Here is a 25898-nt window from a genome sequence, read left to right as displayed (position 1 = left end):
ATCCACACACCTCATACGAATATTGTCTTATCGACCAAGACCTATAAAATAACGAGTCGATCTATGAATAGCTAGCCATTGTAGCCCAAATGCCCAAGGCAAAGACTGAGGACGAATCGCGCAAGGCGTCGTTGGCGACGCAGTTTGAGATCAAGCTTGCCACCGAGGCGTTTGCTACAGTCGTGGCCGAGAACGGACCGACCGTCGTCAACTGCCGGCGGCTTCTTATGACGCCACCGGCCGAGCGTACGCTCGAGGACGTTCATATTGCAAGCCAAGTCGCCACAGTCCACCGCATCCTCAACCTTCGTGTGTAGATCAAGGTGTTTTTTCATACGTCCAAGATTGGCAAGCACTGCAGCCACCTCGACCCGCGTACGCACCTCGCTGCTCGCGCATCTTTGTTGTACAAACGGCATGTGATAGACAAGGAAACCGAGTTCTACAAGGCGCTCGAGCTCATGACGTTCAGCGCCGTCGAGACGCCCATTTTTCGTCAAGTACTGCAATCGCGAGACATCGCATGCAGTCATATGACACGGCTAGGGCGACGTCGGCGACCGGTTTTACGTCCTTTTGTCGGGCCAAGGTAGCCACCATAGCAAACCGGTCCCATGCACAGGCACCTTTGCTCTAGTGCAAGTTCGGAAGCTCAGCAAGCACAGCGATCCGCCCGTCGAACGTGTGCTCTGCGACCTCGAGCCGGGCGAGTGCTTTGGCGACCGTGCGCTCGTCGGCGACGGCGAAGACGCGCACCCGCGCGAAGGTATTGAAGGAGTTGCAGATCGTCTTTGAGTGGACGCTAGCGACGGTCGTGACGCTAACACCACTGGTCGAGCTCGCGTCGATCGACAAGGCTGCGTACAGTGCGATTCTGCGGGAGAAGCCCAAGGACATGTACATTGCCAAAGAGATCTCGCTTGAAGTCGCCAAGCGCTTTCGCTCGAATAAGGACATTGTCCGCGCCATCTTTATGCAGCCCGCGGGCGACCGCACCGAGCGCGACCTCAAGTTTGCGGTCGAGTACCTCAAAAGCGTCAAATTTTTCGCGCGCTTTTCGTTTGAGGTTCGGAAACAGCTCTGCAAAGCTCTTCGACTCGTGTGCGCTTGGACAAATACGACCATTTTCCAAGAAGGCCAGCGCGGCCACCACTTTTACATTCTCTTTAGCGGCGCGGTCGAGGTCCGCGTGTCGACGACCAATCGGTGCGCATTGCCAACTCCGATTTCCTTTTACCGCCTTCTCGCAGGAGCAACGAGCCGGTCTCGATGGTTGTGGCGACGCTCAAGGAGGGCGAAACCTTTGGCGAACTCGCCTTGTCCGAGGAGAACGGCGTCCGTCGGGCGACCGTGGTAGGCCTTTCAGCGACAAAATTATGCATGCTACGGTGTCTAGACGAGCACCGACTACTCGGAGCTGCTCACGCTGAGCCGCGACGAGTACATACCGCTCGTGCAAAAGTACCAAAACCAAAGCCACACCGAGTACGTGCGCCTTTTGCAGAGCAACCCGGTCTTCTCGGGGCCCGAGTGGGACGTGGCGACGATCGAGGCCATGTGCTCCGTCATGGTCGAAAAGTACATAGCGTTTCGCGGGGAAATCTGCAAACAAGTCGGTGGGTACTACCCATTGCATTGACTATACCCTTGCGGTGTAGGGCTCGCGCGCCGGTGAAATGTATGTGGTTGTGCGCGGCGAGTGCGTCGCGAAACACCAGACGCTCGACCCGTTCACCAAGCAGGTGCGTGCCCCGCCAGCTTCGTTCAACGTCACCCGAAACGTAGGACATTGTCATTGAAGTCGCTCGGTACGGGCCCAATAGCGTCATTGGCTGTGCCGAGTACGACGCCTTTCTCTCGTCTTCTTCTTCTCTCATTCAACAGCGTCTGCTAGGGCGACCGCCGGCCGCTTCAACGACATTTTCACGCGCCATGCGTCCATTTATGCCGAGAGCCCGGTCAAGGTATGGCGAAATGCCGTCGGGTGGCGGGCTTGACGCCGCGTGCGTACGTAGGTGCTCGTGCTCTCGCGCTTTGACATCTTCCACTTGCTCTCGCCCGACGCGCGCGCGAGTCTTCAGCGCTGCGGCTCGGACGAGCAGCTCGGGTCCCTCGACAACCGCGTCATGAAGACGATCGTGTGGGAGAAGTACCGCAAAGAGTTTCTCGCCGAGTCGCTCAAGCCGTTGGCGTCGCTCAAGCGGCACACGGGCAGTCTGACGCTGGACCCGCTGCCCAAAACCATGAGCCTCGACGGCCGGCCGCTCCTGCCCGTCGGCGAGCTCCATATTTACGCCAAACCTCGGCTCACGGCGTCGGCCTCGATGAGCAGCTTACCCTCGACGACGCGGCGCTTGCACACGAGCAACGGGCCGCATTCGACACGCGCCAAGCGCGACAGCGATATTCATTTGCACGGCCAGCGGCGCATTTCGCTCTTATCACCGACGATGGCCAAGCACCGCGGGTCCAAAGCCGCCAACGTGCTCGCGTTGGAGCACACCGAGGACGCCTTTATCGCTCCCGACGACTTGGACGAACTTGATGACGACGACGACGAGACGGACAAGCCACTCACACACTTCAACCCGCTGCGTGCGTCGTCGCCAGCAACACCGCTCAACCACGCGACGCGGCAGTTTCTGTGGCAGCCGCTGCACGGCGTACCGCACCCGTTTGCCCTTGTCGGCTACGCGCGGCCGATGGTCGACGGTCTCGGCTCGATCGCGTTCCGCGTCTGTGGCAAGTTCAAGGCCATCGAGCCAACGCTGCAGCTCTTCCACTCGATTGGCGCCATCGACGTGGCGCAGCCCATGGGGGGTCTCGACGTCAACGGGTTCCTCCTCTTCAAGGACGGGGACGTGACTATGGTGCTCCGCAGCCAGCACGGTGCCGTGCTTCCCGACGCCAGTGTTCGCGACACCAAGACGCCGGCGTCGCAGCGCCGCATGGCGGTCGATGCGCGACAAGAAAAGGCGTGGAAAGACGTCTTGGCCGAGACCCACGCGGTCGGCCTCCTCATCAAGCGCGAGTGCGACCCGGTCGTGAGCAGTCAGCGCTACGCGTGCGTCGGCTTGCCCAACACTTGGACGCACGACGACGTCCAAGTCCACGTCCACGTCTACCACACGTTCCCCACGCCGCAGAGCGCGATCCGGTACGTCCGTCCGGGCCATTCTTGCGCTGGAAAGTGGGCGTAGGCACGCCAAGCACCAAGCCGGCCTTCTCTCGGGCTTTGCCAACAACGCGCTGTACGTCGTGCCGCTCTTCGAGTGGATCCACCGCGACGACCTCGAGCGCTACGAAGGTACCTCACGCTACAAGAGGCGCGTCATCACCGAGACCCTAGTGCGCAACACGGAGCTCGAGCATGTGCTGGACGCGAAAACGAATTTTTCCAAATACAGCGGGTGGCGTGCGCGAAAGGAGGCAATGCGCAAGCGCCAAGCACACCACTTTGGCAAAAGCATCACCCCCACGGACTAATGCTCGATACAAACGACTTGATCGACGACCACGTGCCCTTGGGTTCGCGCGGCGACGACGCGAGGAATGAGCCATACTCCTAGAAACAGCGTTCGTCAGAGACGAGACCAGAGAAGGCGCGTGTACGTCAACGTCTTCGTCTTCTGAAAGCAAGGACTCTTCCAAATGGTCGCTGTTGGGACTCGACGCGCTGTCCGAGACGCGCACGTTGGGGGTCGAGGCGGCGGCCGGGCGCGGGGCCACTTCTTGAGGCCGCTTGACGACAAAGTAAATCGAAAAGACCACGCAGCCGATCGCCACGCCCATGGCAACGACGAGCTCAATGCACATGACGATCAGAATCATCTTGCGGTTGATCGGCGGCGTGTCGGGGCTCGGCGGCTGCGTCGCTACGTCGGCGTGTCATCCGTGATCGATCAAATTGGTCACATCTACCGTCGGGTAGGCCCATGTTGATGGCAACCGACGCCGCGAGCGTCGATGAGAGGCCGGTTGTCGTCGTTAGCGGCGCACCGGATGTCGCGTCAAATTCATCGCAGAAATGAAACGTGTCGACGGACGAGAGAAGCGCATACGTCTTTTGCAAGAGCACTTGAGCGACCCCCAAGAAGGAATTCTAGCTCACGCTCCGTCACCGTCGCCTCAGAGTCAGTCTGACCTTGAGAAAGCCGCGATAGGCAACGTAGCTGTGGACAAGCAGTGTAATGCGCGGTACATCTTTGATCGTGTCTTCTACACACACAATATTGTCCAACGCTTGAACGATGACCAAGGACGTACGGCAGGGATATACGGCCATGGGAAAATAGTCGCAAAAGAAATTGAATGTATGGGGCGTCGGTAGAATATGACTGAGGAGGCCGATCTGCACTGTGTCTACGCCAGTGCGTCAGTGGCTGCTTACATACGACGCATCGCTACGCCAGACCTTTGAGCGCTGTCGCGTACAGCGGGAAGAAGCCTTGGACTGTCGGCGACGTGGTGTGACTGCTCTGGAAATACTAGCGCAGCATACATGTCAACACGCGAGAAGTAGGATCAAAGTACCTGCGCCGACGCATTCCAAAGACCGTCGGGCAGTGGCGACTGCAGCCGGGCTTTGAGCGCTGCAACCGATCGCTGGAGCGCGTCAATGTCGTGGGCGTGCGGAAGGCCGTATTTGCAGTCGAAGCGCAACGACCGCGACGCGTGCTTGAGCAGCAATGTCGCCATGTTGAGCAGCGCTTCGGACGACCGCAACACGATCGCGTTGAACTCGACATCGAACACGTGCACGTCCGTAGCGCACCTATGCCTCAACTTGATACTCCTTGCTACGACGACTCGATAAGTGTACTTGGAAGGAGCTGTTGTCGTCCCAGAAGTGCCATCGCGGACAAAGCAGTTCGCGAGGTACAGCATTGGCTCGTAGAGGTCCTTCACCAATGACGTGTCGCGGGGGTAGAACCGAGACGCGGCCGCCACGTACGCGTCTTGGGCCGTCGCAGGAACGTTCAGACGCTTGATGACCTGGGCATAGTCGGCAGCGAGCTTCACGGACGCCAACGCATCCTTCCAACCAGGTGCGACACTCGTCATGCTCTCCCAAGGGTGCTACGTAGGCAACGAATGAGGCCGAGGACAAGCAAACACGATGATGATCGGGTACGCGAAGGACGAGGAGCGAGTCGTTCGAGGCTTGGCGTGACGAGAACAAGTAGTCGTGGAAGCGCCGGAGCGGCGAGTAGACATCGCAGAGGAAGACCATGGCGTCGTCCGTGTACACGGGCGTGCCCATGGACGTGTCGAGCGGCGCGAGATAAAAGATGCGCATCGCTGTCTCCGCGTGCAGCGGTGGCGCGAGGAGGCCCGACGTCGGCAGCGACTTGTTCGTGTCATTGTTGTGCTCCTACATTGTGATTTGCTACATTGCTTGCGTGGCGTACACAGGTACTAGTACCGAAATCGACCAGAACGCAGGACCTGGGTAGTACGTCTTGTTGGTCGCCAGCCAGGCAGACGAGGCGCTGACCGACGGACCGTAAATCACATCGGGCATGAATCCGTTGCTCCATTGATGGCGCAGGAGGGCCCTAACATAGCGTCAAGATCCCATTGCTGCCACGCTGTTTGGCGTACGTGAACTGCTTGGTGGCCATCGTAAAGTTGCGGTGGGCGATCGCTTGCGCCGCCAGCAGCGCATCATGGGCTTTCTAATGCAACGTCGATGAGCGCAGAGGACAGAAGCATGCATACAATGTGCTGGAAGCCGATGCTCTCGATGGCGCCCGGCGCGGTCGCGTGCATCTGGTCGTCGTAGTTGGCCTGGAGCACCGCGTACGCGGCCTTGATGATCGCCTCGAACTGCGGAATGTCGTTGGTCACGTCGGTCTGGTTGATGAGGCGCATGGCGCTCATGGCCTCGCGCGCTACGACCGGCGGAGGCATCTCGACGACGAGCGCCGAGAGCGTTGCTCCGAGGCCATGCAGCAGCCCGAGGACGAGGCCCGTCTTCATGCTGCCTCGCGATATCTTCTTCCTCAACAGAATACAATGGCGTGCTACATACAAACACGCAATGTAATTTTAATCGTTGAAGAAGCGATTTGGAAAAGGTCAGTTGATTGCCGTCTTTCAATTTTGGACGCAGGTAGCAAAGATATGGTCGCCTTTGGTATAGGTCAGTTGATTGCTCATTGCGATCTCCGAAGCCATGCGCCGAGCAAGGACATCGTCGCATACTAGCCTGCACGAGCGCAGACGTCGACGCAAGCCACAGCAGCGAGAGGTGCTGCCACGTGCCATGAGGTCCAGAGCGAGGCTAACCGACCTCGGTCAAGACCGATCAACCAGACAGGCCATCGACGCGCAACCTTCAGCTGCGCAGAACCCGCCTTGGGCTGCTGGGAACGGGCATGGGTGTGTGGATCACAAACGGCCGCGACGAGGCGATCGAGGTCGCGACCGTTGGGCGTGCGTCGATGCGCCAGCTTCGGGATGCGGCGCAAGCCCACTTTGCACTCTCGACGGACGGGCGACCGCTTGTGCTCATGGCAAATGACGGCACCGAGCTCGACTTGAAGTGCGCTGTGCCCGCCGCGTACGCTAGCCACTGGGCAACGCCTTTGCAGTTGCGCCCTCTACCAGACCCAATGATCCCGAGCGTCAACGAGCATGTAGAAGGCGCCGTCCAGCGATGCGTCCTGCCCAAGACGACGAGACCGTACACGCTGCAGCTACTCATGAGCCGCCTCCTCCGCCCGATTGCGCACTGTTTGGTCATACCGCGCGTGGCGAGTGAGCGAGCGCTTATCCTACCAACGCGACGTATGGAGACCTACGGCTCCAACGATGATGAGCCACGAGCGTCGATCGCGTGACCATCGCCACCTCGGAGCGCAGCCGCCAAATGTAGAAGCTCATGCTTCGAGCTAATTCAGTTGACCCTACGCCACTCACTACATACGTATCCCTCCCACTACCCGTTAGGCAGCTAGTTGTAGCTCGCATGTGCGAGGCAAGAGGCCGTGTCTTTGGTCCATTCTTGGCTGATGGCGTGGCTGCTTGGGCCGCGAGACAGAGCAGACGCCGGTCTTAACTGGACTGGGGAATTATATACGGATACAGTATTTAACCGGGCTACTTACGGTTGTATCCGTACAACCCACGATGGTCGTACCCATGGGTCAATCTTTATTATTGACCCATGGTCGTTCCCTTGCCAGCCCAGATTGAAGTTGGATAACCAGCTTACGCTTAGAGGTGTGCTTAACAAGGAATAGCATACTTCTCTGCAGCTCTTGCTTATCCGAGTCAGCTTTACAACTGTCCTATCTCCTGGTGTTCTTCAGCCCTCGGCTCGTAGGCTCTCTTTTGAATCACTCTTGAATATACGACCACCGTCGTCTCTTGCTTCACGCATTGTAACAGCCGGGTCCCTCGTCGACCGTCCTCACCCCAGCAGGTTATCGCCAACTCGCTATGCCGAGCGCACTCTGGGTGCTCTTGCCCGATGCGGTGCCCGTTCTCGTGGCGACGCCGACTTGCATGAACGCAGAGGACCTTGCGACCGTCGTCAAGCGCGACTTTTACGCGACGATGCCGCCGCTGCACCTCTCGGTGCACACGTTTGACGGTCGGCTCCTGCGCGCCCACGAGCTGCTGCCGCACGTTAATGGCCCCGAGAGTCCACTAAGCATTGCTTTGCTCGAGCAAGAGCTGCGTGCGGTCCAGGAAGAGCCATCGGCCCTTCGATTCTACAAGGACCTCGATCTCGCCCGGCTCGCAAACATTGCCGAGCCGGCCAAGCAACACCTCGTGCTCTTGCAGCCAATACCAGGCTCGCATTCGACCCGTCTCTTTGTCCGGTCGATCTATCGGTCGCTCGTGGCCGAGATCCTCGTGGTGCCGACCGTGCTCGTCACGGGGCCGGGCAAGTCGACCTTTCTCATCTACCTCCTCTGGACGCTCGTGTGGACACGTCATCGCGTCCTCGTCTTCTTCAACGAGGACGTCGTGCTGCTGGATCCGCTACACGGCGTGGACGCCATCGAGGTGCTGCCGCCCTTGACAGACGATGTGTTTTGGGCCTTGGATCTCTGGGTGCTTCTCGACACGACTGCTACCGATCAGGCGGCGATTCCGTTTGGCAAGGTGCACAGCGTCCGTGTGGCCCAGTCGGCGATAACGCGCTGTGCCCTTGCGACGACGCATATCGCGCTGCCCGACTGGGACGCCGCCGAGCTGGCGATGGCGGCGGCCACGTGCGGCGTGCGCACAACTGCGCCAACACTCGGTCCATGACCCAGCACGTAGTAGCTAACCTCCTCCAACGAATGCATGTATGCTTCCATGGCATTCGACAGGAGGCGGCAAGCAGTGGGCTCTTCAACCCGTCGACTTTCCATTCTTTTGGCCTGAAAATACAGATGACGTGGCAGCACGAGCGACGCGGATGGCAGAATATCGAACGGGCCTGTCCCAACGCCACGATCTCATCGCCACGCAGTTGAAAGCTGTCTTCATTCTCGAATTCGCAGCCTTTGCAACAGACAGCAGCAGAATGGCCATTGGCTTTGGGATGGAGTTTGTCAACGGCAAGTGGGTCCTGCGCTCGCGCCGGATTGCGAGAGCCGACCGCGAGGAGCCCTCGGCCCAAGAGGCCGCCATCATCGACGCGGTCGAGGACGCCATTACCCGCTCACTCCAAGACCAACTGGCCAAGCGTCCCAGCAGCACGCCGTTCTTCGTCGCCCTTCCGGACGCGGCGCTTGCCGACGATGGTCCGTGGCTTGCCTTGACAGTGCAGCACCCGCTCTTGACGGACATGGCCGAGTTTTACTTGCGCGAGTGCTTCTTTGACGTCGTCGACACGCTCGTCGGCACCAAGATGATGATTCTCACGGGCGACGAGGGCGTCGGCAAGTCGATCTGCCTCGTGTATCTCTTGTGGCAGCTCGTCGCCCAGAAGACGCCCCGCGTGCTCTACCTCCACGGCGACGACACGGTGCTCTACGACGGCCTCAATGGCGTCTTTGAGTACGATACGTTCGAGAACTTGCCCCACACGCACGACATTACTTTTTGGGGCAGCCTCCACGTGCTCGTCGACACGAAGGGCAAGACGCCCGCGGACTTGGCTTTTCTCCCGCGTTGCGCGGCGCACCGTTTGGTGCTCGCGGCCGGCCCGGCCGAAATGGCCACGGTGCAACCCATCTGGGACCAGGCGGTCGTGTACGAGCTGCCTGCGTGGAGCCAGGCCGAGCTCGACGCGCTTACCGCGGGCCGCTCGGACCAGCAGTAGGCGCTCTCGGCGGCTTGCCCAAGCGATTATGAACTATGAATACGTGGTCTTGCATGCGATGTTGGAGTCTTGTCGTGGGGCGATGAGCTCACCGTCGGCGGGTTCCCTCGTACTAGTAGATGCGCCGCAGCAGAGTACCAGAAGTCGTCGGCCACAGAGCCAACGACGTCGTGACTGTGGATGAAGGCGCAGCAGAGCAGGGCGATGCACCCATTTACCTTGTCGTAGCATGAAGTCGCATGAGCAGCTTTCAGCCGGTTGCTCGGTTGCTGCTGGGTTGCTGCTCGGTTGCTGGATCTTGCCAAGTTGAAGCACCACCTGGCCGTTAGACCTCTTTGAATGCATATTCAAGTACACTCTCTGCCCCGATACACTCTAAAAACAGATACCTTTATAAGTTTCGAGGCAAAGCAGCATGAGCGGCAAGTACGTCGATGGCGGCGAGAGCTGACGCCGAGGTCCATGGAACGATGGAAGATGCATGAACTAGGTCGACCGATGCCAAGTGGTCCGGCGGCTACACGGAGGCCGAGATGCAGGCCTTGGCCTTCCGTCGGCGCATGAAGGAGGAAGCGGCGAACCCAACCTTGAAGCGCGAGGCCAAGAAGAAGAAGAAGAAGCACAAGAAGAAGCACAAGAAGACCAAGGTGGACGAGTTTGGCCGCGATGTCCCGTCCAAGCGCCAGCGATCCAGCTCGGTCTCGAGTACGTCGTCGGTGAGCTCCATCGAGAGCCTCCCACCAGAGGACCCGTTTCGCCCCGACGTACGTCATTCCAGGTGTTCCTCCCTCAATCTGACATGACTACACTAGATGGACGAGAACCGCCATCATGCCCGGTTCGGCCGCAGCCCTGCATCATGAGCTCATCTTGGTTATATGCTCTAGAAAACCTCGCCGCCAGCGCAGTCGGAGTCGCAGCCGAGATCGCAGCCGAGACCGCAGCCATCGACAAAGCCGCAGTCGAAGCCGCAGCCGAAGTCGCCAACAACGACGTAGTCGGAGTCGAAGCCGCAGCCGTGGCGCAAGTCGTCGCCCGTATGTCGACGTGTCCAAACGGGACTGGACGCACGACGCCTACATGAACCGAAGCCCGAGCCCGATGCGCCAAGTCGATCCTTTCTACAAACCCGAGCCAGAAGCTTGGGTGTCCCGCGCTGGTGGTGTCTACATTCCAAAGGTCTAGTTAGCCATATACACTAGCCGTCTAGTCTACAGAGCTCGATCGTTCCTTGCGATTTCGGCGCCCATCTCTGTTCCGAGCTCATCGACCTTGCCCGAATGGACCTCGACCACCATCGCCTTCAGTCATGGTCCTTGGCGGTCTGTTGTTGGCGGTAGCATGGTGGCATGCCAAGGATGCATGGGACCTCACGCGTAAGCCAAGCAAATCGCTTTAAAAACGCGTTTAACTCGGCTATATAACCTGTCTAAAGGTCTCCCAAGGTTGTGCCGAGACTGTTGTCAACGCAGGCACGAAGCAGCTCCCCATGTCGCCCTTGGTGTCGCCGCTCGAAGGAACGCGTCCAATGTGCTCAAGTTTAACGCGTTCCTATCCCTTTAACGCGTTAAAGCGACGCTGACGCAACCACTTGCGTTCGGGAGCCTTCCAACGGCAACCATGTGGTCGGTGGCAGTATAAACCATGGTGGGTCACTTGCCAAGATGAGCGTCGAGACGGCTGGCTGCGCGACTACCCGGCGCGGCTTCGCCATCAAAGTGCAGCATGACACAGCGCCGGCAGCACCTGCGACGCGCGCGCTCTGGCTGAGCTGCGTGCTCGGTGGCGCGTCTACGTCCCTGGCAACGATCGGGTCCAACCCGATGGAGGTCGTCAAGACGCGCATGCAGCTCCAGGTAATCCATCATCCATCGTACTGCTGCAATCGTCTCAAGATATGAACATGCGCAGGGCGAGCTCATGGCGCGCAGCAGTACACCCGGACGCGTGCTGTACCGCAACTTTGCGCATGCGTTCTACACGATTGCGCGCACGGAAGGCGTCGTGGGCATCCAGCGCGGTCTCGCCGCCGGCATGGCCTACAACGTACGGTCTCCGCTTGACGATACATCCATCGTAAGCGCTGGTGCGTAGGCCATCATGAATGGGCTGCGGCTCGGCAGCTTCGAGTCTTTCCAACATCTCGTCGGCGCTTCGGACCCGAACGCGCCATTCTTCATGGGCCGCAACGCCGTCGCCGGCGCGCTCTCGGGTACGTCCATGTACTGTAGCTACGTCTCACGGCATTGACTAGGTGTGCTGGGTGGCATTGTTGGGTCGCCCTTCTACCTCGTCAAGACGCGGCTGCAGGCGCAGAGCTCGACGGCGTCTGTGAATGCGCAATACCACTACCGCTCCTTGGTACGACCCACCGCTTTTCGCAATCGCTGACGCGACTTCATCCACCAGACGGACGGATTTCGCCAAGTGCTGGCGACCGACGGCGTCGCAGGCCTCTACCGGGGGGCCGGCGGTCAAATGGCGCGGATCGTGGTACGATAGAGAGCCAAGACTCGACAGCATCGTCACGCTGCATTAGGTGGGGTCGGGTGCGCAGCTGGCGTCGTACTCGAGCGCCAAAGTGTTTGTGATGGACGCACTGGACTTGGCACCGACCAGCGTCTGGGTCCCTCTTAGCGGTACCTGTCACGTCCGAGGTTTTGGCTCATCCGATTCTGCTAGCCTCGCTCTTGAGTGGCTTGGCCATCTCCGCCTTCATGCAGCCGTTTGATGTGGTCGCGACGCGCCTCGCAAGCCAGCGCGTCGACGCGCGCGGCCGCGGTGCCTTGTACACGGGCGTCTACGACTGCTTCCGCAAGACATTGGCGGCCGAAGGCGTCGTCAACGGACTTTACAAGGGCTGGGCCGCCGGCTACATCCGCGCGGGTCCCCACACCATGCTCGGGTTCCTCATTTGGGAGCAGTTCAAGGACTATGCGTCCTCCCATGGCTACTAGAATTACCGTTTTACTATATATCGACCCTGTTTGTATAACCCTACACCTAGCGTCAACTTGTCCTTGTTCGTCGTGTATTAGTGCTTGGGCTGAAAGAGCTTGACGAACCGACCGAGCTTGCGCGGCGTGGCGGTCTTGGGATCGACGCTCGCGTACGCCTCGAGCATATCCCGCTGCGTCTGATGCGAGACGTTGGCAAACACAGGGTCGTGGACGGCTGACGTCGCAATGCTGCGCAGCGTCTCGGCGGGAAACGCACGTCGGGCGTTCAAAAGACACTGCGCGACCGCGTCGGTCGTCGGGGCCGGCGCGCGCAAGAGCTGTCGAAAGATCGCAATCGCCACGTCGACCGAGAGCACGGACGTCACGTACAGATGCAGCGGCGCCATCGCGTCGCTTCGCCAGAGCCAAAGCGCATTGAGCACCTTGAGCACCGCAAGGACGTGGTAGGGCCCGGCTACCAGTGCCTCGAGGAGGAGCGCGAGGAGCGGTGGCAGTACGCCAGCCGCCTCGAGCATCTTGGGCTCGTGGATGCCAAATGCGACAACAAGGCCACAGACACCGTCAAGGCGATCGGCGCCGTCGGGCGCGAGGGCCGTCGGCGCTGTGTCCTGCACGATGCGCAAGACAGCGTCTTGGAGGAGTCCGCTCAACGGTGACGACGGCGACGCACAGCGCAAACTCGCTTGGAGCGTATCGATGACGCACCGATGTCGCGTCGCGCTATACGCGTGCACGAGAAGGGGCACGACCGCGGTCGCGAGCGGCGCCGCGTCCCGCTCAAGGCTCTTGAAGAGCGTTTCCAAGAGCTCCATGACGCTGGTTTGCACAGCGTGACACGTCAGTAGCGGCTGGAAGACCGGTGCCCAGTGCGTTTGAAGCACAGTGAGAAGCGGGTGGTCAGCACTCGAGCTGCGCTCGCGGAGCAGCGCCGACGCGAGTGTCGTGAAATGCCCGAGCACGAGCGACACTACGGTTTGGGCGGCTTCGTCGGTGGCAGCGTGGGGCAGCGCCGCGACCAAGTGCTCGCACATGAAGTTCGCGAGCGAGAGAACGTGCGGGGTGCCCGCCTCGTAGTAGGTCACGCTGGACGCTTGGTACGCGGCTTGGGTCGCGCCCATGAGCACCCGCGCATATGCTTCGAGCACGAGGCGCAAGCTCTTGTCCGAGAGGAGCGGCGTCGGCTGCAAGTTCGCGCGGTACACGTTCCGCATGCACTCGAGCCAATCGCGATCGGCCGCCAGGTGCAGTTGCGGCGCGCACGTGGTCGCGAGCTTGAGAAGCGCGACGGCGCCAATGTGATCTTCAGCGTTGCGCATCGCACAGAGAGGGTCGTCTTCGGCGCACGACAGCGCGAGCGTGAGCATGTCATGCACGCACGGCAGCGACGCGGGATGCGCCCGAATCCAAGTCGGCACAACGCTAAGAAAGACCGTGATCGTCCGAAGGAGCGCTCGGGCATGCAGCGTGCGCGCGGGCGACGCCAGCGCCGAGAGAAGGTGCAGCAAGCGCGGCATATACGTCTCGTCGCTGTCGGGAATGCACTTGGTGAGCGCACTCAGAGCATGGAGCGCGGCTTCAATCGGCAGTGCGACGCTTGGCGCCTAGACCAACGTAAGCCCTCATTCGGTCCGAAAGAAGCGTACCGAGGGGGGCGTGAGCGTCTCGTACGCTGTGAAAATGGCGCGTAGGAGCTCGTGCAGGAACGCGTCGGGCGACGCCTGCGAGAGGAGCCGGAGGACCGCGCGCATCTCCTTGCGGTGTTGCACAAACTCGTCACCGGACGGGTCCGACGTTCTTTCGAGCGACGTCGACGCAACTACATGTCGAAGGACCGTTGGAATGTACGTGGCGTCCCAGGTGCACGCTGCGTCGCTGCCGTCACCGACCATGTGGGCGCGGAAGGCGACCCAAAAATCAAATACTTTGGTCAACGCGTCCGTCTCGTGCACCGAGCTGAAGGCCAAGAGCATGTCGAGGAAGCTTTGGGGCATCGCAGTGCCACTGGGCGAGAGGAGACCACAGGCAAGCGCTTGCTCGCCGACGCTCGCCACTGTCGCCGCGATCGCAACGAGGAGGTCGGGGCGCAGGTCGTGGGCGGTTTCCAAAGCGTGGGACCCGAGGCGCGTGCTAAACGCGAGCAGCGGCGACAGCAGTGGCGCAAAGGAGGCGTCGACGCACGTGCCGACAATGTCTTGAAGGACGTCCAAGATGCGGTCGCTCTCGGGCGCCATCTTGGCGGCCACGTCGCATGCAGCAGCAAGCAAACTCGATGACGCAATCGCGTTGGGGGCCAATTTACCATGGACGATCCATGCCCCAAAGGTTTCAAGGATGCGCTCTTCGAGGCGGGCGTGGAAGGCACAGAGCGTGTTGGGTCGGCGCGCGACCTGGCTCGCCCAGCAGCCTTCGAGCGTATGGAGCACCTGCGGCGACTCGGTCTTGACGGACGCCACCCAGGATTCCCGGTGGTCCTTGCGAAGCAAGAGGCGCTTGTTTTGGATCTCTTCGGGCAGCAGCTGGAGGAGCGTGATGACAGCCATGTCGACGGCGATACTGGGCAGCGACACCGTTGACGAGAGTGCGCTTAGCGTTGTTAGGACGTCGCCTTCGGTCGTCGAGAGCATGCACACGGCCACGCAGCACGCGTACTGACTCGCAATGAGAGAGGACGTGTGGTTGGTGATCGATCCATGGATGTGCGTGCAGAGCTGCGCAAAGCACGGGCGCAGGAGCTCGGCCGCGCCGACCGAGGCGTCCGACTTGAAGCGCGGATGGTCCCGCGACCCGCGGCTGCACAGCGCACGATAGATGGTGTTGATAACGAAGAGGTGCTCGTGCTCCTTGAGAACGTCGTCGCTCTGCGCGAGCAAGGCCAAGCTCACGGGAATGGCCTCCGGCGTGCGCTGGAAGGTTTGCAGAAAGGCGTCCGCGCGCTTCCGCTCGTCGGCTCTCCTAGAGTGACCATGAAAGTGCGCTGCATTGTTTGCGCGCTGTACGTGTGGCCCGCGAGCACCTTGCGCACCGCCGTGAGAACCTGCTGCGCCGTGCGCGATGTCGCTGCCGCCATCTCTCTGTTGGTTTGAAAGGCGTCCTCACCGGATGTCCGGATAAAACTATCCACCTGTCGCGATCTCGTCCAAGTTCGTGCAGCTCACACGCGCGAACTTAGCAGGGCACAACAAACGCCTGAGTGGAGCGATCGCTTTATCCCCTGGTTAACGCCGGCGCCATCCATGTAGAGCTAGACCATTTGTGATATTGAACGGGCATCTGACTAGACGTTTGCCGCGCGCCCAAAGAACTCCTGCAGCGCACTGGTACCCCGCGGCACATGTCAACATTTTGGCTCGTTTTGAATAACCAACGCACAAGCTAAATAACCCCTTCCCACGCGGGGCAGATGGGACGTGCGTGGAAGGATGTCGTGCCTCGATCTTGTCGCTCTCCCTGCCTTGGATCAGCTTTGAGATCGCGACACGACCAACATTCGTTCAGGGACCATAACGAGTTGCACTGGACACGAGCTCTGGACATGTACTTCACCGTCTGACGCTGGAGTCTGTGCAGGTCCGTTCGAGCTGTCCGGCAACGCAAGCTGGCAACGCAGGTCTGAGTTTCAGTGTCTACCAACTCAGACACCATGACGTCTATTAATATATGGTGTCTGAGTTGGTAGACACTGGGAACTCAGACCTGGAGCAGATGGCCCGCCTGTCCAGAGGATATTTTACCTTCGCTCGGATACAGAATGTAGGCTTGGCGACAAGAGCTCAAATCGGCTCTCTTCGTCGTCGTGGGCGTCACGGATGTCCACTCAGGAGTGCGTCTGTCCGTTTGACATCCTACGGCCACGCTGATACTGAGTGCTGGCTCTGACGAAGTACAAGGTGATGATCATTTACTAATTTTCCTCGGCTATGACAAGCGTCCAGACGAAAACCGCCAAAAGCGATCCATTCCTCCTCGACACCAGCTCAGCGTCCAACGCCCGCAACTGGAAAGGCATTAGTTTTGCCACTGCCGAGGTGGTTGTGGCTTGCATCAGTGCCTACGTGCTCTGGCGCATCCAATAGGGTTCACCTCCGCGATTCCGGTCCTGCACTACGATCACGCGTTAATAATTCACACAATTCAAGTCAAGTACATTTTCGATTGGAGTTGCTCGCACCGAGCTCTCCCTCTCGCCCAATAAGCTTAGTATAGGTTTAGAGGGCGACAGATTGCAATATCGGCGCAGCAATCTCCTCAAAGTATACTTAAATAAGTAAGGATCTCTCCGTATGCAGCTCACTCCCAACGACCAAGTGCTGGTGCCAACTCCCACGCATTCAGACGTAGCGCTACGTATGCGAAGTCTTTGTGTCATAATGAAGATAACGCGGAACACGTTCATATATATAAGTATAGGTCCAGCATCCCAGGAGAGTCAATCCGGCCAACCAATTGACTATAATTCAAGTCATTTAGTCATTTTGGCCAATGAAGCACAGTTTCATTAGTCTAAGCCAATCGCATCGCGCGGAATATGTTCCGTGAAGTGCGATGTTGGTCCCATTAAGTGCTGCTCGTAGTCCCGACATTATATTATATTTTCTTCAACTAAGTACGTAGGCGTACTTGACTGCAATTCACGCAACTTTCCCGTTAGGTACGATTTTAGAAGCTCGCGCAAACTGCAGCCAGCGGCGGCGCGCTGACCAGAAAAGTCTGCGCAGCGCAGCGAGTGTGTTGACATTTGAGCAGGCCAACGCGCCGTCGCCGCAATACCGTTACTCAACGCTTCGCAGTCAATACCAAAGTTCCTACCAGCGCACCCGCACGTTGTACTATGTCCCAGTGTGGGGCCAGAAAGGGTGGTACTTCAAGCACGAACTTCAATCGACGGACGTCATTTGCCAAGCGCATCCCCGAGGACGATGATGATGCTCCGCCACCTCGCGCGTCCTGTCCGCAGCTTCTCGTCGGCCGCCGCTTCCTGCGTCACCTTGGAGAAGCAGGGTACGATCGGCATCCTGCGGCTCAACGACCCCAGCCGCCTCAACGCGCTCACGGCCGACATGGGCGACCGTGTCGAAGGTCGACACCGATTCCTACACCATTTTCCTCTCAACATTCGTGCGCATGTATAGAGCTCGTCCAGGAAATTTCCGACCGCGCCAGCGAGTTCTCGGCCATCGTGCTCACGGGCGAAGGCCGCGCGTTCTCGGCCGGCGGGGACTTGGACTTTCTCACGCGCCGTAGCCTCGACACGCCGACGCGCAACAGGTACTACTCGTCTTCTTTGGCTTTGGTATCGGCAGTTGACGGAATCCAGTGTCACGATGCGCAAGTTTTACGGCCGCTTCCTCAGCCTCCGGTCGCTGCCCGTGCCGCTCATCGCAGCGATCAACGGCCCCGCGATTGGCGCTGGCATGTGCATCTCGCTCTTTGCCGACGTGCGCGTGGCCGCTAAGGACGCCAAGCTCGGCTTTACCTTTGTGCACCTCGGTCTTCATCCGGTTTGCTCCCGCCGATCGCGCATTCCTTGACTTTGGTTGTTAGGGCATGGCCTGCACGCACTTTTTGCCGTCGATCGTCGGCCCCGAGAAGGCCAACTACTTGCTCATGAGCGGCAAGGTATAGCCTGGCTCTGCTGTGTCTCTACTGCGTGTAGGCTCACCTTGGGCACTAGGTCATCTCGGGCGAAGAGGCGCACCAGTTCGGCGTCGTGTCCAAGGTTGTCGCCAAGGTTCGTGGTGCGTGCTTGAACAACTCGATCTCAAGCACATGTATAGGAAGACGTTGTCGCGGAAGCCATCACGATGGCGCAGGAAATGACGTCCGGGTCGTCGGTGGCGACGCGCAGCCTCCTTCGGTCGCTCCGCCTCAAGCAGGTGCGTTCGACGCATTCAATAGGGCGGATGCTCACATCGACCTGTGTAGGACGAAGGCCTCGAGCGGGCGTTGTGGCGCGAAGCCGACAGCCAGGCCAACTGCTACGCGACCGCCGACTACCGCGAAGGCGTCGACGCGATCAAGACGAAGCGCAAGCCCAACTTTGTGACGCTGGAACACTACAAGGAAGAGCTCTAACCGATGCATTTCTCATCAATCTAGTTGCTGGCGCTTCGCCTTCTCTACCACTCGAGGGACGCGTTCGTATGCGTATTCGTCGTCTTGTTCTTGGCCACGTTTTTGTGGCCCCAGGGGCAGTGGCGGCATTTGTACCCGCAGCACGCGCGCTTCTTGAGAAAAATCGCGGTGAAGACCGTGTAGCCGGACGCCGGGTCGACGTACTGGAGGTAGCCGCGGTCGCACGCCACTTTGTGCAGCAACCGGTACCGCTCGCTCGGCTGCTCGTCCAGCTCCACCTCGTCAATCTCGGCGAGGTCGTCGGCCATGCTTGGGTCGTTCACCAAGTCGTTCAGCGTCAGCGGCGTGGTCGGTGCCCACGACACGACCGGCAGCACCTCGTTCGCTACAGCAGGCGACGCGACAGCTTGCTTCGTGTCCGACGCAGGGACAGGGCTCGAGGGCAAGGCAGCCGCAGAGACACTCAGCTCGTGCAAGCCATGGGTGACATGATGCCCATCGTAGCCGCCAAATGCGTACACGACATCGCCGAGGACCGCGGTGCCATGCCGACAGATAGAGAGCGGCAAGTTGGGCAGTGCAGTCCACTCGAGCGAGTCGATGTTGAGCGCGTAACTCGACGCAAACACACTCGTGCCGCGGGCCGTCGTATGAGACTGACCGCCCGTCATCAGAATGTGCCGCCCACAGACAGCAGCCGCGTGGGACGTTCGGGGCGCGGGAAGATCGCCAGAGCAATGCAACTCACTCCACGCCTCTGTGCTCGGGCTCCAGACCCACACGTCGTTCATGGGTCCGTCGCACGTTGAGCCGCCAAGGACAAACATGCGGTCGTCCGCCCACACGGCCGCGTGGTCGGTGCGCTTTTGCGGTGCAACCGCGGTTGACCGGACTTCGCGCCATGCCCACGTGCGCAAGTCGAGCAAGTGCACATCGTTGAAGCGCTCGATTTTGTTCCAGCCGCCAAAGACGATCGCCATCGACCGCTGCGCGTCGACAACCAGCGTGGGGTTGCCCCGCGACGAGGGCGCAGCGCCAGTCGTACTGCCGTGCGTCCAGCAGCGCGTGTCGAGGTTGAGAAGCTCGAGCTGTCCGAGCGGTTGTAAACCATCTTGGTCCCAGCCGCCAAAAACAAGCAGAATATGGTGCCAGAGCGCGGCGGCGTGGTTGGACCGCGCTGTGGGCACGTCGTCCTCGCCGTACACGGTGGCGCACGGCAGGAGCTCCCACGACTGCGACGGTGTCCACTGCCACACAGCCGACGTTCGCGTCGACGCCGTGTCTTCGCCGCCGACAAGGTACAGCGTGTCACGCGAGGCGACTACCGCGTGGGCCGCCAGCGCCGGTGGCCCGCTCGCCTCAAGGGTACGCCATGCGGGCTCGGTCGACGGCGGCGCGCGCTCGGTCGATGCAAGCACGGGTTCAAAGTGCGACACAAATGCCTCGCCGGTGGCGAACCGGGGACCTCGGTACTGCAAGATGCACACGTGTTTGAGCTCGGGAGGCGCCTCGAGGCTTGTAGAATGTAGGAGGCCAGCGAGGATCTCAATGCCCAAGATGATATTCGGCCCTGGGCGAGACAGAACGCCATGGTCGACGGCAAACAACCGCGGTGGCGTCGCTAGCATCGCCGGGAGCTGCCAAAACCCATCTTGCGATAGCAAATACTGCTCCATGTCCCGCACCGTCTCAAACGCCGACTTGCCGCAGCACGCGACGACGAGGACATCAGGTCGAGACGGCACAATGTCGTCGGGCCAACTCAAGCGTCGCGGCGGACACCCCGGCGACGAGTCGGCCAACGCCTCGGACCCACCGGCACGACACCGCATGTCGGGCAACCACTGCCCCGACGCCACAAGGGGAAAGACGCTCTCAAGGCCCAACACACGCGGTCGACCGAGTCCATCGACTTTAGCGACCACCGCATCAAGTCGAGTAGTAAGCGCCGCGTGCAGCTGCGTCGCCCGAGCGTCTTCGCCGAGGACGCGACCGACCGCGAGTATACCATCAAGCACGTCAGAGACCGTCCGTGGCTGGATGGGAAAAGCCACGTCGCGTGGCAAATGTGCTGCGTCAAGGGCGAGAGCAACAGCGCTATCGACTGCCGAGCACCGATCGCAAGCGTCCTGCGTAAAGACGACGCCAGAGCGACAGGTCGCAAGCAAGGTCGTGTCGATCACGTGCAGATCACGGATGCCTTGGGCGTGGAAGGCTTGGACTTGGGCTTCAATGGCTTCGGAGGTCGTCGCTGTGATCAAGCTCTTGGTGATGCGGGGCACGCCCGTGGTGTAGTGTGCCGGTGCATCGCAAAACTCGCTCACGGCACACAGAAGGGCCTTCTTGGCGGCCCGGCGCGTCGTCTCGTCGTCGTTGTCACATGGCAGCCGACTGTCCCAGATAGCCCCAACAATCTCGGTCGCACTCGGCTCAAACGACACGAGCGGCAGGCGTCGCTTTGCTGTAGCCAGGAGCGCCGACGCAAACGCCGGGTGCGAGCCAAAGTGAAGGTGGCAGTACGACGCGATCGTGCCACCGAGAACGACGCCTTCGGGTGCGAACGCCGCGTCCGGGCGCTCCATGCGACATTGGTACGCTGGCGCCTCGACGCCGGCCAGTTGGACGACCGCGCCGTCAGCGTCGAGCAGTGCCGCCGGCTGGTCCTTGTACGTGAGCTCCGAAAAGTGGTACTGATGGCACGCCAGTGCTGTCGCGCGCGGCAGCTGCAATAACGTCGCCAAGGCCACCGAGAGTTCGGCCACGCAATAGCCCATCGTCATGCGTGGAGTCATGCTGACGTCAATCGGGAGGACGCCGGCCATGGCAACAGCCTTGCCTTTCTCAAAGAGCTTTTGCGCAAGGTACATAAGACCGCCGCACTCGGCGTACACGAGCTTTCCGGACGCGGCAAACGTTCGGACTGACGCCCGCATCGACGCGTTGGCTTCTAGCGCAGTGGCGTGGAGCTCGGGGTACCCGCCGCCAAAGTAGAGCGCATGGACGTTTGGGACCTTCACGTCGAGCAAGGGCGAGAAGAACTCGAGGGTAAAGCCCACGGCCTCGAGCACGCGGAGGTTGTCGGCGTAGTAAAAGCAAAACGCTTCGTCGCGCGCGACGCCGAGCCGCACGGGCGGTGATCTTGTCGTCGCTCGTGGCGTCAGTGGCTCGTCGACGGGCATGCAGAGCTTTGAGTGCATGGCGAGCAGCGTGTCGACGCAAATGTGGGCCTCGACGAGACGAGCGAGGCCGTGGATGTGTGCTGCATTGTCTGGCATGTGCAGCCCCAAGTGGCGTTCGGGTACGACGATCGATACGTCCTTGGGGACGCAGCCCAAGACGCGCACCGACTGTGTGAGCGGCGACGACTGCATCGCGTCACGGAGCCATTGGGCGTGCGCGTCACCGCCAATCTTGTTGAAGACGACGCCGGCAAACGACACGTTGCGGTCGAACGAGCAGTAGCCGTGCACCATGGCCGCGGCGCTGCGTCCAATGCACCACGCGTCCACGACGAGGACGACGGGCGCGTGCAGCCACTTGGCGATCTCGGCCGAGCTGCCGCCGTCCGAGGCCCCGTTCGTGCCGTCGAAGAGCCCCATGCAGCCTTCGATGACGGCAATGTCGGCCCTTGTCGCGACGCATGCGCGATGGTACGTGGCGAGACACTCGTCCCGGCCCATCATGAAGCCATCGAGGTTGACGCTCGCGACACCACACGCGAGCGTATGGTGCATCGGATCGAGAAAGTCCGGGCCGACCTTGAACGGCTGCACGCGCAGTCCGCGCTTGGTGAGAGCCGCCATGAGACCAATCGCGAGCGACGTCTTGCCGACGCCGCTCGAGACGCCCGAGACGACGATCGCTGGCGTCGCCATTGCTGAAAAAGTGCAATGTGCGATCTGGACTTAAATCTGGTCCCACTCCACCCTCGGAACGGACCACCCAGACGACACTAGATCGTCATGCATTTGTAGGTTGGCAAACAACAATCATTTCTATGCTTGTGTGTGCCCAGCAATGGGAACTGATCGCAGTACACAGGGAGCAACGGAGACGAAGTTGCATGCGGAGGAGTGTGCCAGCCAGTACACATGTTGAGAAACCTCTTCAAATAAATAGATATGCATCGATATATAGAGGTATTTTGGGCCATGACATCACAAGCAGTGTGGACCACTCCGGTATTCTCTTTTGAGAGGACGTCGCAACGACTATTGGCGTAGTCCATTTACCCAGCTTACATATACTCAAGGTACTTTGATTCTCGACCAATCGATCGTCCCAACAAGCCAACTTACGCTAGCCACGCGCTTTGGACGCTGCCTCGCTGGAGCGTAAAGGTGCGCGATTGTGGTCCAAGGGCCACCGAGTTGATGTGGCCAAAGACGGTCGTGCCAGCTTTCGCAGTGTCTTCGGTGATCGCGAGTGCTGGGTTCAAGAGGTTGCGGTCGAGGCTTGACGCGAGGCTGAGTCGAATCATGTGCCGCGGGATGCCCTGACGTTTGCAAAGTAGGAAGCAGTCGACGCTGCGGAGACCCATGGTCGGACACTGCTTGTAGCAGGCGTCGGCAGCCAGCGCCGCGTAAATCGAGCCGCCGGACTCGACAACGTTGCGCTGCTTGGGCGCACAGTACCGCGCCAGGTACAAAATGACTCGGGCCTTGAAGCCATTGAACGTTTGGCTCGCAAACCGCGTGCGCTGCGTGGCCACACGGTGGTGCCGTCGCGCTACGATTTCCGCGTCAAACGTATTCGTTGATACATTGCGTACGAAAGCGCTGCGAGACAAGTCCAAAGATGACGGGAAAGTTTGCAATGAGCAGTGTGAAAAGCCCACCGCCAAGGGTGACGTCGATTTGGGTCCTTGGGTCCTTGGTGGGCAAGAGCCAAGAGAGCCAAAGGTACACGTGCACCATCGGCGTGTTGGCTTGCACGTACGTGAATGGGATGAAACTGAGGAAAATGCCAATCGCAACGAGCGTCTTGTCGAGCTCGCGAAAATAGTTCTCCTTGTGGTACCGCTTGAGCACTTTGCTAAGGAGGCACAGGGCCAGGTAGGCGAGCCAGACCTAACACCAGACAATACGACGTTGTGTACATGACGAAATGGTACACACCATGCGCGAAAGATACAGTAAGGACAGAAATGTGTAGTAGAAATCTTCGACTTGCATTGCGCGGGACAAGGCGACGCCCGCAACCCCTGTGCTGAGCCAAATATCGACAAAAAACAGCGTGCATACGATTGGGTCGGAGAGGACAAGCGCGGTCGGATCGCCAATCAGAAGCTCGTAGCTCCAGTCGGGACTCGGGCGAGGGACGCGGTGGCCGTTGGCGACAAGAATTGCACGCAACGCCACACAGTGCGCATAGTACCGGGCGTACGTGACCCAGACGACATAAGCGATCAAACCAAGGCGGTACACAAACTTGAACCAGAGCCACTTGAAGTACTTGGGGCGTTGGAACGCGTACGTGAGTGTAAAGACACCGGGCGTCGGAGGGCTGGTGCCATTATTGAGATCGTCGCCGACGTCAAGCCAGAGGCAGCCTTGGGATAAGTGAACTCCAAGAAGCATCACCACCTCGCAGCCGCCATGCGACTGCCACGTCATTTCGTCCGGCCAAGTGGCGTTGCGGTGGTCGGTAGCGGCCAGCGGACACAGCGCGTCCAAGAGCGACGGCGCATAAAACATCAAGCCCGGCGTGCCATAGTAGAACGACACGCAGTCGTCGAGAGGCACTGGGCGCTTGTGTCGCAGGTCCAATCGACCCCGGAAAATGTCGCAGCGCAGCGTGGCGTTGTAGACGAAGGAAGGTCGACCGGCGAGCGTCACACGGTTGAAGAGGGTTTGCATCAAAGCGAGGTACGCAGGATCATCCGCCGCGAGGTTGCCAAAGACGGGCACTGGACCATCGTCGCTCTGCCATGGAAACTCCTCGGAAAAGTACGCCTTCATCGGCTACGCATGACATCAGATATTCGTTGAGCAGCATAACAAGCGCACCATCGCGGCGATGTTGAGCAGCATGAGCAAGCTCGTCACGAGCGACACCTTGTTCCATTTCACGGAGAAGGCTCGCGTCGCTGCTGGAAGCCGTGGGCTGTCGACCGGCAACGGTGCGACTGGAAACATACTGCGTCTCGCTTGGTCACTAAGAATATGCCTTTTTTTAGCATGCCGCACTTGCCGAACGCGCCATAACCAACGATTTTATGAGATTAAAATGCGTTTTCACTGTGTGCACCTTGGCGCTTCTAGTATCGACCACAGCATTGCACGACAGCACAGGGGCATCGAGGCAGTACACTCTCACGATTGCCACTGACGAATATGACATTTGTTATCTAAGAACGTAGATACAATCGACTCCTAAACGCCGAGGCTCGTGGCCAATTTCTTGGCTTGCTCCCAAAACACAAAGGTAAAGATGGTGTGCGGCCCGAGGCGGAGGTAATGGGCGGTCCAGCCCTTGAACATGCCCCGGACTCCCTCGGCGCCAAAGGTTTTCCGGAAGCAGTCGACGACGCCGTCGTAGAGCACACCTTTCCCGTCCACCACTTTCTGGCTGTACAAGCGCGTCGAGACGACGTCGAAAGGGTTCATGGCCGTCGTGACCGCAAGGCCCGTCACAAGACTCGCTGCACAGCCAGACATATCAGATCTACAGCGCAAGTCGATGCAATACGCACCGGCAAAATGGGCGAGAATGCCGTCTTCGAGGAGCCCGGACGAGAGCACGAGGTGCTTGGACGACGCATACGTCGACATTTGCGCGGCCGACCCAACCTATGGGCAACAACATCGCTTTTTACATCGAAACGAGCTCAAGTCGTACCGCCACGCGCGGAATGGCGCCGTTGATGCCGCGGTAGAGACCCGCCACGCCGTCCTTGGCCACAATTTGCCGAAGCCCATCAAACTAATGGCCATGGGCATGAGTACGCTGGCATTGTGCGAGGAAGCTTACCGTGCCCTTGTAGTGGTACTGCGCGTTGATGGTCGTGGCGTTGCTTTGGGCTTGGAGTCGGGCCTTGACGAGGAAGAACGGACTGCCAAGCATCGCACCAAGGGCCCCGGACGTCGCGCCCGCGAGCATGTTGCGTGGCACGAACGAGTAGTGGTTCGGGTCCGTTGCACCATAGATCTTTTGCAGCGGCTCAAAGCCGCCCAGACGCACGCCGTTCATGACGGTCTATCGCCATTGCCATGAGACACGGATCATTCCAAGGGTCAAACCTGGTAGGCCATGCCAGCCACGAGGCCACGCTGGATGCCGCGGACGCCTTCAACTTTGGCAATCGTGTAGAAGGCGTGGAACGAGTTGCGGTAGACGACAGGCGCACCCGTCGCGGCGAGCTCGCCCTGCGCACATCATCAGGGCGATGCTTGCAGTCGCATGGGTGTACCTGGAGCTGCATGCGCGTCTTGACGACCTCCATCGGGTTGGAGCCAATCGTGGCGAGCGACGTGGCCATGCCGGCGATCGCGATGTTGGCCAAGAGGCCGCGCTCGGGCTTGCGTTCAGTGGCCATCGGATCCCGTTCTGATTGACGCCGATTTGCGCAATAAGAATTTTGTCCCGGCGTTTTGTCC

At 59.9% G+C, this 25898-nt stretch overlaps 12 protein-coding genes across 13 annotated transcripts; 7 read left to right on the top strand and 5 right to left on the bottom strand.

Moving 5' to 3' along the window:
- Positions 1-89: 89 nt before the first annotated feature.
- Positions 90-3486, top strand: SDRG_01925 (hypothetical protein; the record flags this gene model as incomplete). The annotated part of the gene is made up of 14 exons (XM_008607481.1): positions 90-269; positions 318-375; positions 427-500; positions 547-589; positions 638-766; positions 807-1206; positions 1251-1353; positions 1397-1612; positions 1659-1742; positions 1786-1841; positions 1895-1964; positions 2016-3157; positions 3201-3307; positions 3350-3486. 14 exons carry the CDS (start codon positions 90-92, stop codon positions 3484-3486), a joined length of 2799 nt encoding a protein of 932 aa, XP_008605703.1.
- On the bottom strand, positions 3365-6026 carry SDRG_01924 (hypothetical protein). Its single transcript, XM_008607480.1, has 12 exons — positions 5722-6026; positions 5605-5678; positions 5426-5558; positions 5135-5374; positions 4823-5079; positions 4534-4774; positions 4415-4487; positions 4267-4362; positions 4145-4218; positions 3922-4102; positions 3613-3875; positions 3365-3565 (listed from the first exon to the last, which is right to left on the bottom strand). Exons 1-12 carry the CDS (start codon positions 5980-5982, stop codon positions 3470-3472), a joined length of 1989 nt encoding a protein of 662 aa, XP_008605702.1. The 5' UTR covers positions 5983-6026; the 3' UTR covers positions 3365-3469.
- Positions 6027-6171: 145 nt separating this feature from the next.
- Positions 6172-6923, top strand: SDRG_01923 (hypothetical protein). Its single transcript, XM_008607479.1, has one exon. The coding sequence runs from the start codon at positions 6381-6383 to the stop codon at positions 6843-6845; it is 465 nt and encodes a 154-aa protein (XP_008605701.1). The 5' UTR covers positions 6172-6380; the 3' UTR covers positions 6846-6923.
- Positions 6924-7446: 523 nt separating this feature from the next.
- SDRG_01922 (hypothetical protein) lies at positions 7447-8268 on the top strand (the record flags this gene model as incomplete). The annotated part of the gene is made up of 1 exon (XM_008607478.1): positions 7447-8268. One exon carries the CDS (start codon positions 7447-7449, stop codon positions 8266-8268), a length of 822 nt encoding a protein of 273 aa, XP_008605700.1.
- Positions 8269-8527: 259 nt separating this feature from the next.
- On the top strand, positions 8528-9268 carry SDRG_01921 (hypothetical protein; the record flags this gene model as incomplete). The annotated part of the gene is made up of 1 exon (XM_008607477.1): positions 8528-9268. The coding sequence occupies one exon, from the start codon at positions 8528-8530 to the stop codon at positions 9266-9268; it is 741 nt and encodes a 246-aa protein (XP_008605699.1).
- Positions 9269-9644: 376 nt separating this feature from the next.
- SDRG_01920 lies at positions 9645-10702 on the top strand. Of its 2 annotated transcripts, XM_008607475.1 has the most exons (4): positions 9645-9694; positions 9759-10032; positions 10081-10106; positions 10156-10702. In XM_008607475.1, the coding sequence occupies exons 1-4, from the start codon at positions 9684-9686 to the stop codon at positions 10451-10453; spliced, it is 609 nt and encodes a 202-aa protein (XP_008605697.1). In that variant the 5' UTR covers positions 9645-9683; the 3' UTR covers positions 10454-10702. The 2 variants fall into 2 exon arrangements, with proteins under 2 accessions (XP_008605697.1, XP_008605698.1); XM_008607476.1 differs by having other exon boundaries at positions 9684-9694; positions 10081-10178.
- Positions 10703-10889: 187 nt separating this feature from the next.
- Positions 10890-12293, top strand: SDRG_01919 (hypothetical protein). Its single transcript, XM_008607474.1, has 7 exons — positions 10890-11124; positions 11180-11314; positions 11363-11480; positions 11523-11629; positions 11678-11761; positions 11808-11907; positions 11951-12293. The coding sequence occupies exons 1-7, from the start codon at positions 10933-10935 to the stop codon at positions 12223-12225; spliced, it is 1011 nt and encodes a 336-aa protein (XP_008605696.1). The 5' UTR covers positions 10890-10932; the 3' UTR covers positions 12226-12293.
- On the bottom strand, positions 12170-15320 carry SDRG_01918 (hypothetical protein). Its single transcript, XM_008607473.1, has 3 exons — positions 15225-15320; positions 13872-15180; positions 12170-13829 (listed from the first exon to the last, which is right to left on the bottom strand). The coding sequence occupies exons 1-3, from the start codon at positions 15293-15295 to the stop codon at positions 12303-12305; spliced, it is 2907 nt and encodes a 968-aa protein (XP_008605695.1). The 5' UTR covers positions 15296-15320; the 3' UTR covers positions 12170-12302.
- A 1824-nt stretch (positions 15321-17144) lies between these two features.
- Positions 17145-18300, top strand: SDRG_01917 (hypothetical protein; the record flags this gene model as incomplete). Its single annotated transcript, XM_008607472.1, has 7 exons — positions 17145-17304; positions 17358-17493; positions 17543-17726; positions 17770-17844; positions 17900-17956; positions 18003-18101; positions 18151-18300. The coding sequence occupies 7 exons, from the start codon at positions 17145-17147 to the stop codon at positions 18298-18300; spliced, it is 861 nt and encodes a 286-aa protein (XP_008605694.1).
- On the bottom strand, positions 18289-22188 carry SDRG_01916 (hypothetical protein). The gene has a single exon (XM_008607471.1). It carries the CDS (start codon positions 22173-22175, stop codon positions 18345-18347), a length of 3831 nt encoding a protein of 1276 aa, XP_008605693.1. The 5' UTR covers positions 22176-22188; the 3' UTR covers positions 18289-18344.
- A 317-nt stretch (positions 22189-22505) lies between these two features.
- On the bottom strand, positions 22506-24475 carry SDRG_01915 (hypothetical protein). Its single transcript, XM_008607470.1, has 4 exons — positions 24309-24475; positions 23418-24263; positions 23072-23369; positions 22506-23028 (listed from the first exon to the last, which is right to left on the bottom strand). Exons 1-4 carry the CDS (start codon positions 24435-24437, stop codon positions 22595-22597), a joined length of 1707 nt encoding a protein of 568 aa, XP_008605692.1. The 5' UTR covers positions 24438-24475; the 3' UTR covers positions 22506-22594.
- A 199-nt stretch (positions 24476-24674) lies between these two features.
- Positions 24675-25857, bottom strand: SDRG_01914 (hypothetical protein; the record flags this gene model as incomplete). The annotated part of the gene is made up of 6 exons (XM_008607469.1): positions 25712-25857; positions 25542-25667; positions 25273-25497; positions 25141-25224; positions 24995-25091; positions 24675-24943 (listed from the first exon to the last, which is right to left on the bottom strand). Exons 1-6 carry the CDS (start codon positions 25835-25837, stop codon positions 24675-24677), a joined length of 927 nt encoding a protein of 308 aa, XP_008605691.1. The 5' UTR covers positions 25838-25857.
- Between the last annotated feature and the right edge of the window lie 41 nt (positions 25858-25898).

The sequence above is a fragment of the Saprolegnia diclina genome, assembly GCF_000281045.1.
Source record: "Saprolegnia diclina VS20 unplaced genomic scaffold supercont1.4, whole genome shotgun sequence".
Taxonomy (NCBI): domain Eukaryota; phylum Oomycota; class Saprolegniomycetes; order Saprolegniales; family Saprolegniaceae; genus Saprolegnia; species Saprolegnia diclina.
Note: the sequence above shows the minus strand (reverse complement) of the source record. Positions and strands in the feature narration are given on the sequence as shown.

Excerpts from the sequence above, each read along its gene's own strand:
- SDRG_01918 (XM_008607473.1), bottom strand. The coding sequence starts at position 15,295 with ATGGCGGCAGCGACATCGCGCACGGCGCAGCAGGTTCTCACGGCGGTG. Across the intron at positions 15,181-15,224 it reads AAGGTGCTCGCGGGCCACAC|GAGAGCCGACGAGCGGAAGC; the intron begins GTACAGCGCGCA and ends TGGTCACTCTAG. Across the intron at positions 13,830-13,871 it reads AGACGCTCACGCCCCCCTCG|GCGCCAAGCGTCGCACTGCC; the intron begins GTACGCTTCTTT and ends ACGTTGGTCTAG.
- SDRG_01919 (XM_008607474.1), top strand. The coding sequence starts at position 10,933 with ATGAGCGTCGAGACGGCTGGCTGCGCGACTACCCGGCGCGGCTTCGCC. Across the intron at positions 11,481-11,522 it reads CGTCGCCGGCGCGCTCTCGG|GTGTGCTGGGTGGCATTGTT; the intron begins GTACGTCCATGT and ends GGCATTGACTAG. Across the intron at positions 11,762-11,807 it reads GTCAAATGGCGCGGATCGTG|GTGGGGTCGGGTGCGCAGCT; the intron begins GTACGATAGAGA and ends ACGCTGCATTAG.
- SDRG_01915 (XM_008607470.1), bottom strand. The coding sequence starts at position 24,437 with ATGTTTCCAGTCGCACCGTTGCCGGTCGACAGCCCACGGCTTCCAGCA. Across the intron at positions 24,264-24,308 it reads TGCTCAACATCGCCGCGATG|CCGATGAAGGCGTACTTTTC; the intron begins GTGCGCTTGTTA and ends TGTCATGCGTAG. Across the intron at positions 23,029-23,071 it reads ACTTGTCTCGCAGCGCTTTC|CGCGACGGCACCACCGTGTG; the intron begins GTACGCAATGTA and ends CGGAAATCGTAG.
- SDRG_01923 (XM_008607479.1), top strand. The coding sequence starts at position 6,381 with ATGGGTGTGTGGATCACAAACGGCCGCGACGAGGCGATCGAGGTCGCG.
- SDRG_01924 (XM_008607480.1), bottom strand. The coding sequence starts at position 5,982 with ATGAAGACGGGCCTCGTCCTCGGGCTGCTGCATGGCCTCGGAGCAACG. Across the intron at positions 5,679-5,721 it reads GCATCGGCTTCCAGCACATT|AAAGCCCATGATGCGCTGCT; the intron begins GTATGCATGCTT and ends ACGTTGCATTAG. Across the intron at positions 4,219-4,266 it reads CATGGCCGTATATCCCTGCC|AAGACACGATCAAAGATGTA; the intron begins GTACGTCCTTGG and ends TTGTGTGTGTAG.
- SDRG_01920 (XM_008607475.1), top strand. Across the intron at positions 10,033-10,080 it reads AGGACCCGTTTCGCCCCGAC|ATGGACGAGAACCGCCATCA; the intron begins GTACGTCATTCC and ends TGACTACACTAG. Across the intron at positions 10,107-10,155 it reads GAGAACCGCCATCATGCCCG|AAAACCTCGCCGCCAGCGCA; the intron begins GTTCGGCCGCAG and ends TATATGCTCTAG.
- SDRG_01916 (XM_008607471.1), bottom strand. The coding sequence starts at position 22,175 with ATGGCGACGCCAGCGATCGTCGTCTCGGGCGTCTCGAGCGGCGTCGGC.